The sequence below is a fragment of the Theropithecus gelada genome, chromosome 7b (assembly GCF_003255815.1).
Source record: "Theropithecus gelada isolate Dixy chromosome 7b, Tgel_1.0, whole genome shotgun sequence".
NCBI lineage: Eukaryota > Metazoa > Chordata > Mammalia > Primates > Cercopithecidae > Theropithecus > Theropithecus gelada.
The window spans coordinates 24,637,266-24,649,320 of NC_037675.1; the positions used below are offsets into that span (position 1 = coordinate 24,637,266).

At 54.5% G+C, this 12,055-nt stretch overlaps 1 protein-coding gene across 3 annotated transcripts; it reads right to left on the reverse strand.

The window, feature by feature from the left end:
* Nucleotides 1–1,580: 1,580 nt before the first annotated feature.
* EFS (embryonal Fyn-associated substrate) lies at nucleotides 1,581–11,437 on the reverse strand. Of its 3 annotated transcripts, none has more exons than XM_025392837.1 (6): nucleotides 9,911–11,437; nucleotides 5,331–5,471; nucleotides 5,113–5,229; nucleotides 4,507–4,884; nucleotides 4,055–4,144; nucleotides 1,581–2,839 (listed from the first exon to the last, which is right to left on the reverse strand). In XM_025392837.1, exons 1-6 carry the CDS (start codon nucleotides 9,926–9,928, stop codon nucleotides 2,405–2,407), a joined length of 1,179 nt encoding a protein of 392 aa, XP_025248622.1. In that variant the 5' UTR covers nucleotides 9,929–11,437; the 3' UTR covers nucleotides 1,581–2,404. The 3 variants fall into 3 exon arrangements, with proteins under 3 accessions (XP_025248622.1, XP_025248620.1, XP_025248621.1); XM_025392835.1 differs by adding an exon at nucleotides 5,745–6,023 and having other exon boundaries at nucleotides 4,507–5,229; XM_025392836.1 differs by having other exon boundaries at nucleotides 4,507–5,229.
* Between the last annotated feature and the right edge of the window lie 618 nt (nucleotides 11,438–12,055).

Genomic DNA, 12,055 nt, shown 5'->3' on the forward strand with positions numbered 1-12,055 from the left:
GTGTTCTATCATTGTCAGCCAGGAAATCGTTCCCCCTTCTCTCCACTGAACCACACCTTTAACTTGTCTCCTCTGTTCAGAAATTTTCCATATACAGGAAACTCTTTTCTTGAGACAGGGTCTCACTCTCTTACCCAGGCTGGAGTGCAGTGGCTTGATCACAGCTCACTGCAGTCTCCACCTCCCTGGCTCAAGCAATCCTCCTACCTCAGCCTTCTGAATAGGTGGGACTACATGCACATGCCACCGCACTTGGCTAATTTTTTGATATTTTGTTGAGATAGGGTCTCACTGTGTGGCCCCGGCTGGTTTTATACTCCTGAGCTCAAGCCATCCTCTGGCCTCAGCCTCCTGAAATGCTGGGATGACAGGTGCGAGTCACTGCCCCCCGCCGAAACCTCTTTTCTAATGCATCAAGCAGCCTCCCACCACTTCCCCTCTCCCAACTCATTTCAGCATCTCTTCAGGTTTTACTATGGTGCTGCATAGCCAATATTCCTTGGGGATTTATCGTCTGACTCCTGGTGTCTGTCCTGGAATAATGATAATCACTTAATTTATACATTGTGGGGCTGTTCACATGCATTATCTTGTTAGGTCCTCACAATAACCCTGTAAGACCATTATGATCATGCTAATATTGAAGATGAGACCAGGACTTCAGAGGGACTGGCATGATTTACCCATGGATGAACAAGTACATGGCAGATCAGAGACTTGAACTGAAACCTCTGACTCTAATTCCAGGCTAATCTCTTGAAATTCTGTTTGGAAGACGATGGATGATGGACTTCAACACATGGGGTGAATTTTGTTGGCCCCAAAATCTGAAAGTGCATTTTTCTTTGAGAGTGAGATGAGAAAGGAACCTAAAGGGGAGGTGGCAAATGTGTGGGGGTGCCAACAGACTATGCCCCCAATCCAGTCATCATGCCATGGTAATATCTTGGGAAAGCAGAACTGAAGCAATTGATTTGTAGCTTGGATGTTTTCTCTTGTGGTAAATGGCTAGAATGATCTCCTATCTGAGCCATGGTCTCATCAATTTCACCAAAGTCCTGAGGACTGACCTTTCGACATCTGCCACCGTGGATCCTCCTGAAAATGGTTTGTCCAGAAGGATGATGCGCAGGTCATCCTGGGATGATCTACCTGGGAAGCTGAGAGAAAGGGCCTATACCCTCTTGGTGTCACCTAAGGAAGAGGGTGCCTAGACTGGCCAGCAGCAGTCACCAGTTGGCCAGAGCTATCCTGTGGTGCAAAGCTGAGGCTGGGCCTTTAGTTGGGGTGGCCTCTCCAGGATGGCACATTTCAAGGCTCTTGTGTGGTCAGCTTCTCTCCACATTGACACCTCTCTAATGACATCATATGACAATGAAGTCTTGGAGGAAGGCCCTCAGGTCAGTCATTGGCATCTGCCTTCTGGGAATACTAGTCCTCAGACTCTCCTCTTCTGGGTAGCAGTTCGGATCTCACCTCCCAACCATCCTGTCTAAAGTCTCCTTCACTGGCCTCTCCCCTCATCTACTTAGTTTCTTCACACCATCCTGCCGACTTCCATCACCAGCAAATGTGAAATCTATGGCAGGTTTATGTTTTTATTTATGTATTTTAACTGACTTATTTGTGTATCCCACTAGAATGATACATTCACAATATACTTGCAGAACTGTGCCTGGCGCATCATGGGAGCAGAGAACTTGTCCAGTGAATAGTTGTTGAGGAAAGGAGCAAAATCTCCCCCAAATCCCTAAAGGCATCCTGTTCATAGTGTGTGTCCCATAGGTATGGCTGCTGAGCACCAGGGCTGCTCACCATGCTCCCAAGAAGCAGAGTCAGGGAGGGAGACTGAAGGGTTTATTGAGGTGCACAACCATGTCTGAGTCCCAGCTCTCTCCACCTTCTGTGGGGAGAAGCTCTCTGGTCTTCCTGAGACCTTCAAACTCTGGACAGTTTATGTCTTGCCCTCACTGTCAGCTAACAGTGCAGTGCTGATCTTCTAGAGCCAAGATACAGGAAAAGAGAGAGGCTCTATGTGGCCTCAGGTTTCTGCCACCTGACTTTTCATGGCCAGTCTTCCAGAGGTGGGTGGCAGTGCAGTGACCTCCACCCTAGGCTGAGGAGAGAAGAGTCCAGTTCCTCACTGCCCCAGAGCCTAGTACCTGCTCCTGACAAAGCAGGGAATAATATTAAATATAAATAATTTATACAAAATGGCTCATACAAAAAGCTGTGGGTTAGGGGGAGAAGACACCTCTGTGAGAGGTTGAGATGAGCAGAAAAGGCAGGAAAGGGGAAAGATACCCCCACTTCTCCTAGTCCCTTAACAAAGCCCTCCAGCCACCCAAGGCCTAGAGGGGGTCTTTGGCAGACAGGGGAGGGACAGGGCTGTGCCAAAGGACCTTCAGGGAGCCAGGCTAGTGAGCAGGGTGGTGAATCGCAGGGCCTGCCCTGCCAGTTCTGTTACACACTGCATCATCTCTTGGACGGCAGGGCTGGATGGGTAGCCCAGGGCAGCTCCCTTGACAGCCAGCACAGTGGCCCGCAATGCCTGGCCTAGTGCTGTACCTCCAGTCCTAACCTGTGCTCTCAGAGGGGCAGAGGCTGCCAGCCGGCCTAGGGTGTCCCCAACAAACACCAGGCGATGAGCAGCCACCACCACCCTCTTGCTATGGGGCACGAAGAGTCGCGGGGGCTGATTAGCCTGGGTACTGGACATCAGGGCTGCCACGGCCACTTGCAGGGCCGAGTAGTGGCTCTGGCATTGACCAGCGTAGAAGTGCAGGAGCTGTAGATCTCCGGTGGACAGAACCAGTGGCTCCCCTGGGGACAGGGCCTCCTGAGGGGCAAGCGGAGTGGTCAGAGAGAACATTCTCATCAGTGCCATTTCCTCCCTCACTTCTTTTCTCCTTCCTCCCTTTCTTCCCAAGGGCGATCCTTTTAGCTCTTACCTCTGCCCATCGGAAAGTTTAGATTCTAGAGGGAGCAGCAGTGAAGTGCCCACACTTGATATCAGATAGATCTGGATTCAAACAACCTCAAACTTGATTTCAGACAAGGCTTTGAACTTGGTTTCCTTAACTCTAAAACAGGGAGTCTAGTACTGCACTGTCCAATATAAACATAATGTGAACCACATGTGAAATTTTAGATGAGTTAGCAGCCACATTAAAAGTGGTTTAAAAAAAAAAAAAACCCTGATATATTTTATCTGACTCCAAATATAAAAATGTTATAATTTCAACATGTAATCAATATGAAAATTATTGAGATTTTTCCCATACTGAGTCTGCAAAATCCAGGGTGCGTTTTATATTTGCAGCATATTTCAACTTGAACTAGCCATATCTCGAGTGCTCAATAGCCATATGTAGCTAGCGGCTACTGTACTAGATTGTGCAGTTCTAGTATGTACCTCATGATGCTGCAGAAAAGATCAATTGAGATAATATAGAGAAAGGCTTATCACAGTGCATTGCACACTGTGAGCACCAGATGCGTATTAACTGCGACTATGATTAATACTAACACATGCAGCATGCCTAGCACAGGGTCTAGCACTTGGTAAATACCTGATAAATAGTAGCTATTGTGTTGCAACCATTCTACACAGGTTTGAGGAAACCACCTCACTTTCTGAGGCCTGGAGAGATTAACTGACAGCTTCAAAGCCCCTGGCTTCTCAGTAGTGGAGCTGGGATTAGAAGCCAGGTCTCTTAGGAGCCCAGGAATTCACAGTTGGAAGGAGGCTCAGAAGTCCCCAGGCCTAGCTCTGACCCCACAACTCAGAAACTTTCTGCTCTCCTGGCTGCTTGATTTTCTGACTCCTCTCCAACACATTCTTTCCCCTCTTTCTGAATTCCTAACATCCTCTTCCAGGTTCCAGTTCCTTCCTGTAGATTTCTAACATGCCCTCCACTCTGTCCCTGGTTCCTGTGAACTCTCACTCCATCCTAACCTATTTCCTTCCATGGATGATGGCTCAGTTCTTCTCCCAAGTCCCTGTTCCTCTCTCCCCAGCCCCCTTCTCTAGCACCATTCCCGCCAGGGTCACCTGCAGCGCCGGCATTCCCCTCTCTGGCAGTTCAGGATCCCTTGTGCAGGCCTGATCCGGGGGCCTAGATCCCTGAGCTTTGTCCATGCCCTGCAGGGGGGCATGAGGTCTTAGTGCTGGGGTGGGGGAGCAGGATGGGGTGGCTTCTGTGGCCCTTCTGCCCCTTCCCAGCCTCCCTTCCTTCCCAAGGACATTCCTGTTATCAGAGGTTGTAGTCCCTTGACTCCAGAGAGCTCTGGTGGCCCCAGGCTGGGTCTAGGAGGAACAGTGTGGCACTAGTACAAGTGTTGTGGCCAAGTACTGGGGTCCCAGGCTGCAGGGTAGAGGGCCAGGGGAGAAGGAAGGGGGACAGAAGGGAGGCAGGGAGGCTCTGCTTCTGTGCCCTAGGTCTCCACACTCCTCCCCTGGTGCCCCTGGGGTCCCTCCTGGTGGGGCTGCCCGGGGACGCTCACCTTCAGGTGGACATAGTCATACTCCTCGGCCATTGGAATGCCCTCGTACTCATTGTGGTGTCCTGCTGGGTCATCCTCCATCTCCCTGCCCTCTGGATCCCCCTCGACCTTGGGGCCCCCATAGCCAGGCAGGCGGGGTGGGGGTGGGGGCAGAGGCCGGTCCTGGATGCTGCCCTTCCGTCCTGGGGCAGGAGAGGGCACTGGGGAGGGGCTGGGGGCCTCAGGGACAGGCAGGGCAGGCAGAGGGCGGCGGGACAGGCTCTCAGCTGAGGGGAGCCGGGGCCTGTGTGGAGGTGGGGGGCTTCTGGCCAGAAGCTGGGCCAGGGTGTCCTGGTCATGGGAGGCCAGTGCTCCAGGGGGCTCTGGAGAAGGGGGAGCCTCTGGCCCCAGCAGAGGCACATCGTAGATCCCCTCATCAGTGCCCCCACCTTCCCCATCTGCCAGCAGTTCCTCGGGTGCTTCATACAGATTGAGTAAGGCTGACGCTCGTTTCAGGTTGGAGGGGGCAGCGTAGATGGGGGGCCCTGGTTCTCGGCCTCCTTCCCACTCCAGATCTGGTTCCAGCTCTGCAGGTGGCTTTGGGGTCAGAGGCACATCATAGGGAGCATCATCCTCTTCAGGGGGCTGCAGGGCAACCCGGGTCAGAGGGTGGGAAAAGGAGGCAGGGCAGTCATAGGGGCTACTGGAGAGCACCCGAAGGGCGGTAGGGGGCACATCGTAGACCTGTGGAGAGGAGTGGTCAGTCATCTGTCAGCTCAGCAATGTACCCTCCCTTGGGGCGATTTGTCTCCCACCCAACTTACACAGGGACCTCTAGCCCTCACCTCTAAGACATCTCTGGGAGCAGCCAGCTGGGTACCACTGGCTCTGGGGATCTTGTAGATGGGGTCAGGAGAGGGTGGGCAAGGTCCAGCCGGAGGTCCTGAGGTTGGACAGGGCCGAGCTGGGGGCGGCACCACATACACCTGAGGGATCAAATAGACGGGGGGTCAGGAGGAACGCAGTGGGCAGTGATCAAATAATGTCTGAGTGCGAGGAGCTTACAGACCTTCCAACTCCCCCTGTACCTAGAGGGCCAAAGCTCAGAAAGGTTGGTAGACAGGTTTTGGCCAGCGCAGAGCAGTGAAGAGCTGTGGCCTCAGGGCTCTTCCTGCCCACCTGCTGCAGGCCCTGGGTGGGGCTAGTCAGGGAGGAATGGGGCTCTTCTGGCTTGGGGTTGGGGAGGCTCCCACTCTCACCTCCTGGTCCTCATTGCTGTGATCTGGGGCTGGATATGGTGAGGCAAGCTGGGCTGGGGGTGCAGGAGAGAGGCCAGGCTTGGGTGCTGGGCCAGCAGGCAGGAGCTTCACCCTGTTGGCGGGCACAATGCCCTGCTGGCCGTGTAGGGAGCAGAGGCACCAGCCGTCCAGTCCACCAGCGCCCTCTCTCTGCAGGACCCGTAGGACGTCCCCTCGGCGGAAGGACAGCTCCTGGGGGGACTCAGCGGTGTTGTCATACAGTGCCCGGGCCAGCTGGGCCTGGTGGGGGAGGTGGGAGTGGGGAGAAGGGTCTTCAGACCCCTTTCAGGTCATGTCATCCCCTGCTCAAAACCCTTTGGAGCTCTGCATTTCCCTCAAGCTAAAAACCTGCACTCTGGATGCAGCTTTCTGCCTGGGCCCTAGCTTCTCTCCAGCTTCATCACCTGCATTCTCCCTCTTCCTTTCAGTTCCTTCAACTAGACCAGTTCTCCTCAGAGAGGCCGATGTTTTACTTTTCTCCCCACCCCATTCTCTGTTTGTCTCCACCTACTGTTTCTGTCCTCATATTTCATACTATTTGTCTATTTGCTTTTTTTATATCAATTTTCTTCCCTTATATTGTAAACCCTATGGACATGGGAACTGCTATGTTTGTAGTCCTTGCAATAAGGCCTGACCTGGAATTGGTCAATACACATGTTGAATGAATTTCTTCCAAAACATATGAAGCCCTGCTACAGTCTCTCATAGAATCTCCTTTACCTTCTCTCTGTTCCCAAGTCATTATCCCTCACTAGCAAAAGGTTAGCTTAAGCAGCCGCAGAGACCCCTCATTCTGAGAGACTGGGAGAGGCCTAGTCCAGACAGTGTGCCTAGGCATAATAAGAAAGAAAACAGAAACAAAGCAATTGTTTGCTCTCAGTCTGAACAAATAAGGTTCGACCAGAAGAGGCTGAGGTTACCATGGAGAAAAGTGTGTATTCTTGTGTGTGTGTCACCACTGCCTGGAATCTACCAGCAGGCATCATCATTTAGCAATGGGCCCTTCCACTGAAGGACAGAGTGTGTCTTTGTGTGTGTGTGAAGGGGGTTGGCAGGCCAACCAAAAGGAAACATGTATCATCCTGTTTCCAGTCCTGTCTGGTGGGGGCTTATAAGCTTTTTCCATCAAGGGCCACAGGCTCAAGTAATAAGTCGCAGGTACCAAGTGCAAACAATGTTTCCAGACACTGTGCAAATCTCTGCATTAATCAATTCATCTCATTTAATTCCCACAACAACCTTACGAGGGAGGAACCGTCCTTACCCCATTTTGGAAAGAAAACTGGAAGAGGGAGGTTAGTACTTTGTCTGATGCCATATCGCTGGCACAGCTGGTGGAGCATAATCTGAACCCTAAACTGCTTGATCCCAGAGCCTGTGCTCTCAATGACTTGTGCTACTGCTTCTCCACAATCACAAATGTAGAAATCTACTTAAAAGAAATAGTAGTAACAGTGGCTGAGAAAGTCCCTAACTCAAAAGCAAGTCAAGCACACAGGAAGGCCTTCTTATATCCAATTTCCCTTTGCTATAACCCTTCGCAGTGCTCTTGCTCCATGATGTCTTTTGGTAGAATCAAGCTTAAACCACTCAAAACGTGCAATGACATTCAGCTTCAGTTTTGATTGCTAAATGATGATGCTTGCTGGTAGGGTCCCAGGCAGTGGTGACTTACATGTAGTGTTGGACAGCAGCTAGTTAGGCATTACTAGCCAGGTAGCCAAATGGACCGACTAATGCAGTAAAAAAATCTCAAGTTAAATATCTCAGGCAGGCTGCCACCAGACCCTGGGGAGAAGGGTGCCCTGCTAGAGCCAGCAGGAGTGCATATTCCTCTTGGTTGATGTTTCCCTCTGGTGGTGAGGTTGTCCGGCCCCTCATGACTGGGTGATTTTAACAACAAATTGACTCCTCTTCTTGCCTGATTCCCAACCCGTCAAACCATTTTCTGATTATATTTTGGTTTCTAAAGGATATTGTCCCACACAAAGAAACACACTAACCAGATGACACAAATTCCCGGTTAGTGCTGCACTTTTCTTTTTAGTTGTAAATTATAAATCAGTCTTTTGGATCTAGCCAGGGGATTAAAAGCACAGTTCTAGAGGCAGACCTGGGGTTGAGTCTTGGCTGTGTCTCTTTCTTTTAAACATTTTATTTAAAATATTTAATTATTTAGAGACCAGCTCTTGCTCTGTGGTCCAGGCTGGAGTAAAGTGGCACAATCATAACTCACTGTAACCTCGAATGCCTGGGTTCAGCATCCTAAACAGCTGGGATTACCGTTGCGACCCACTGTTTGGCGGTCTGTCCCTTTCTAGCCAGGTGCCTTTGGGCAGATTGTTTCATCTTTCTGAGTCTCAGTTTTCTGCTTTGTAGAATTCTGTATGCACGTATCCATTTTCAGATAATAACGGTACTACCTGCACAAGGTGGTTGTGAGAGTTGCATGAGATAATGCATAAAGAAACTATGACAAAGCGTACCACAGGGCCAGGTGCAGTAAATGCTCAATAAGTAATAGCTGTTATTAGAATCCTGTGAGTTTGATTAGCATAAATGCCCCTGACCATAAAAAGAAAAATCTACCTTCTTGGGACTACAAAGCTGACTAGCTGGCTCCTGAACCAGCATCTCTATGCCAGAGTACTCCCAGAGGTACTCTATCTCCAGAGGGCCTCCGTCCCCACTCTGAGCTAGGGTTTCCTGGCCATTGTTACAGATTGAGGAACTAAAAGGAGTTTGGGGCCAGGTGCGGTGGCTCATGCCTGTAATCTCAGCACTTTGGGAGGCTGAGGCAGATGGACTGCTTGAGCCCAGGAGTTTGAGACCAGCCTGGGCAACATGGCAAAACCCCGCCTCTACAAAAAATACAAAAATTTAGCCAATGTGGTGGTGCGTGCTTGTAGTCCCAGCAACTCAGGAGGCTGAGGTAGGTGGATCACCTGAGCCCAGGAGGTGGAGGCTGCAGTGAGCCATGATTGTGCCACTGCACTCCAGCCTGGTGACAGCGTGAGACCTTGTCTCAGGAAAAAAAAAAAAAAAAAGAAAAAAGGAGTTTGGTCTGAGAAAGAACCAAACTTGAACCTGTCCTCAAAGGGTATGGGAGGACATTGGGTGGCTCGGTGCTTCTCTTTCCAGTCTCACAATTATCTCTCCAAGAGTCCCCACTGAGAAGGGACCAGAAAGCAAGTGACGGCCTCGCTTCCCTGGGAAGCTTAGGCAGGACCTAGAAGAGGGTGGAAGGGGAACAGAGCTGCCTGGATTCACACTGCATAGACTGTAGAACAGAAAACTGAGGTGGGGCTGTAGAGCGCTCCTCCTTGGTGTTAAATTTGAGTTCTGTCCAATGGGGCCAAGCCTCTGGGCCCTGCCACTGCAGGACAGAGTTGTTGATGGGCTGATTGATGATGGGTGTGGCCACTCCTGCTCTATCCCCCAGGGGTCCAGCTGACTGGTGAGGGAATGGCCAGCCTAATGTGGGTGGCAGAGGGCCTCTGTGCTCTCTGGAAGGCCTCCTCCCACTGTCCCATCATGCCAGCTGTCTCCTCCCTTTGTCCTGATCCCTGGAAAGTGGCCTGAGGCTGGCTGACATCACCTCCCCTCCTCCCTCTGTCTTTTCTTTCTCCTTCCTGATCTCCCTCCTTTGGTCTATCTCCCTCTTTTCCCTATCCCTCGTCTAGAGATGGGCCTCCTTGGGTCCTTCAGCCTCTCGTTTTTCGTTTTCCGTGAGCCACTAGGTCCTTTCAGCCCCCTCCAAACCTTTTACTTGCCTCCCAATCACAAGCCCCTGCCAACCACCAGTGGCCATCTGTTCCCGCCCAAAAGAAGCAGATAGGACTCGGGCTACGCTTGCCCCCTCCCCTCCATTCAGGCGCAGCCTCTAGTAAGAAAAAGGAGAACGGGAGGGGGCGGGGAAGAGGGGAGAGCCCGGAGCCAGGAGGAGCAGGGGATGAGGAGTGAGAGGGAGAAGGGAAACAAAAGTGAGAGGAGGGGGACACAGCCTCCTGGAGAAGAAAGGGACCAAGGAGAGAGACAAAGAGAGGGCAGAAATAAAGTGACAGGAGCGCAGGGCAGGCCGTGGAGGTCTCTCCCCGGCAGCCTCCTCTCTCTGGTGGACTCACCGACGTGGCAATGGCCATGGCTTTGGCCTCCCGCGCAGCCTGCCTCAGGCCAGGCTCGGTTTTGCTGACTTCAGCGGTGGCTGCCCCGCACCATGATCCGCGGCCTCTAGCCCCCAGCTGTGGCGCCTGAGTCGTGGCCTCCGCCAAGGTTGGAGGAGGAGAAAGAAAACCCACAAAACTTCCCAAATGAGAGGCAGGCTAGCCAGGCAGGAGGAGGAGCGGGGCGGGCCGGGGCGTCGCTGCGGGACGGCATCCAAGGGCGCGCGCTGCGTGCTGTCCCCGCGGCCTCCCGGGCGCCACCACCTCGTCCAGTCCCCGGGAGCTGCCCGCCCTAGGCCGCGGGGGCGCCCCGGGCTCGCAGGAGCCGAAAGTTCCCTTCGGGGGCCGGGGCAGGTGAGCAGGCGGGCGCTGGGCTGCGCTCGACGCCTCTCCAGGCCGCTCACGAGAGCCTCGAGGGCTGAGAGAAGCCGCTGGGGCGGTTGGGCTGGACTAGCGAGTTTAGGGGCCAACCCTCTCCACCCGCCGGCTGTGCTGCAGAGCGGTGCTCCCAGGGCTTGGGTCTGCGGCGACCCCGCTGGGAGGGAGGGAGAGCGAGAACTTAGACGTTTGTCCCAAATTGCCCGGAGCCAAAGACCCCCGAGAGCGTGGCGGTGGGGCTGGGTCGCTGGAGTGGCCGCTTCTGCCCAAACACTCGCACCCCCGGCGGCGCGGCGGTTTTCACGCGCGCACTCACTCAGTGCGCCCGGGGGTCTGAGGTCGCCGCCACGGCGCCTCACCCCAAGCAGCAGCAACCAGCACACAGGCACCACTGGAACAAGCGGGACAGCCTTCCCGACGCGCTGCCCGCGCCCAGGCGGCAGAGGGGCCCAGCCCCCTTCCAGTCCTCGGCTCCAGGGCGCAAGGCCACAAGCTCCTGCTCCCACCCTCGGCCCCTGGCACCCGGCGCCGGCCCCGCCGCCCCCTCTCACAGGCACCCTTGGCAGGACCCCGCGGCGCGCCCCACAGCTTGGGGGCAGCTCCCAGGTGTCTCTGGGAAGGGAAAGAAAGGCCACAAAGCAAAAGAAGGAGCAAAGAGAAGGCAAAGGAGGAGCAGGGTCCCGGGTCCTGCGGACTCGCCTGGGCTGGGGGTGGGGACACTGAGAGGGCTGCGAAGGCTCCGAGGGTCGCGCGTGGCCCCCAGGCTCACCCCTGGCCCGCGGCTGCCCTTCCCTCCCCTTCCTGGGCTCCTGGCCCCTCTCAGTGCTGTTCCTTTCTCCTCCCCTCAGGCCCTCTCCTCTCCGGCGCGGGGCTCAGTCCTGGGGATTAAGAGAAAGGAGGGAGGGGAAAGGGGAGGGGAAGGGAAGGGGCGGAGGAGAAAGGGGGACGATCCTTCCAAAGGCGGGTGTTGAGTTTCAGCTCAGGACCCTCGGGTCCAACTGCCTGTGGTACCCCTCCCCCACCCGTTCCCGCCCTGGCCCTGCCCCAGTCCCCGGCGCCTTCCTCCTGTGGACTCCGCTGCAGGCCTCGCTCGCGGCAGTCCGGTCGGCTTTCTCCGGGAGCTTTCCTCTCCCCGCCACGCCCCCGTCTCCCTCGCTGGCCCCGCGCCTCCCGGCCTCCCTTTCATTAGCCCCACATCTGTCTTTCCCCATGGAGGGAGCGCGCGCCTCCAGCCCAGCGGGGCCCTTAGTAGAGCCTCTCCAATCCTCGGCGCCTCCCCTGCAGGGCAGCGGGGTTCGCTGGGCCGTTCTTGCGGGGCACAGGGCGGGAGTCTGGCGCTGGACATGGATTCTGGCCCTGGTGACAGAACATGAAGCAGGGCGTCTGGCCCCAGAGCTGCAGGCGGGCAGGTTGTGCGGCCTCTTACACTCCTCTGCCAGTCTGGGCCTGTCGGCCTCTTCAGCCTGGCTCGCTCTTGCTGCTATGAGGAGAGGACTGGGGACTGCTGGCACAAAAGTTGCTAGAACTCTTTCAGAGAAGCTGGGATCTAGCCCCGCCAGGAGTTTCCACTGAAAGGACGGTGCTCCTAACCCCCCACAGCTCCTCTGCCCTGGGATAACTCCTTAGTGTGTGCTGCTTCCCTGGACCTTTCCTTTGGGACACACACATCAGGGCCTGTCAAGCTTGAGTGACACCTACCTTCTTGCATTTTTGAGGTTCCTGGTATTT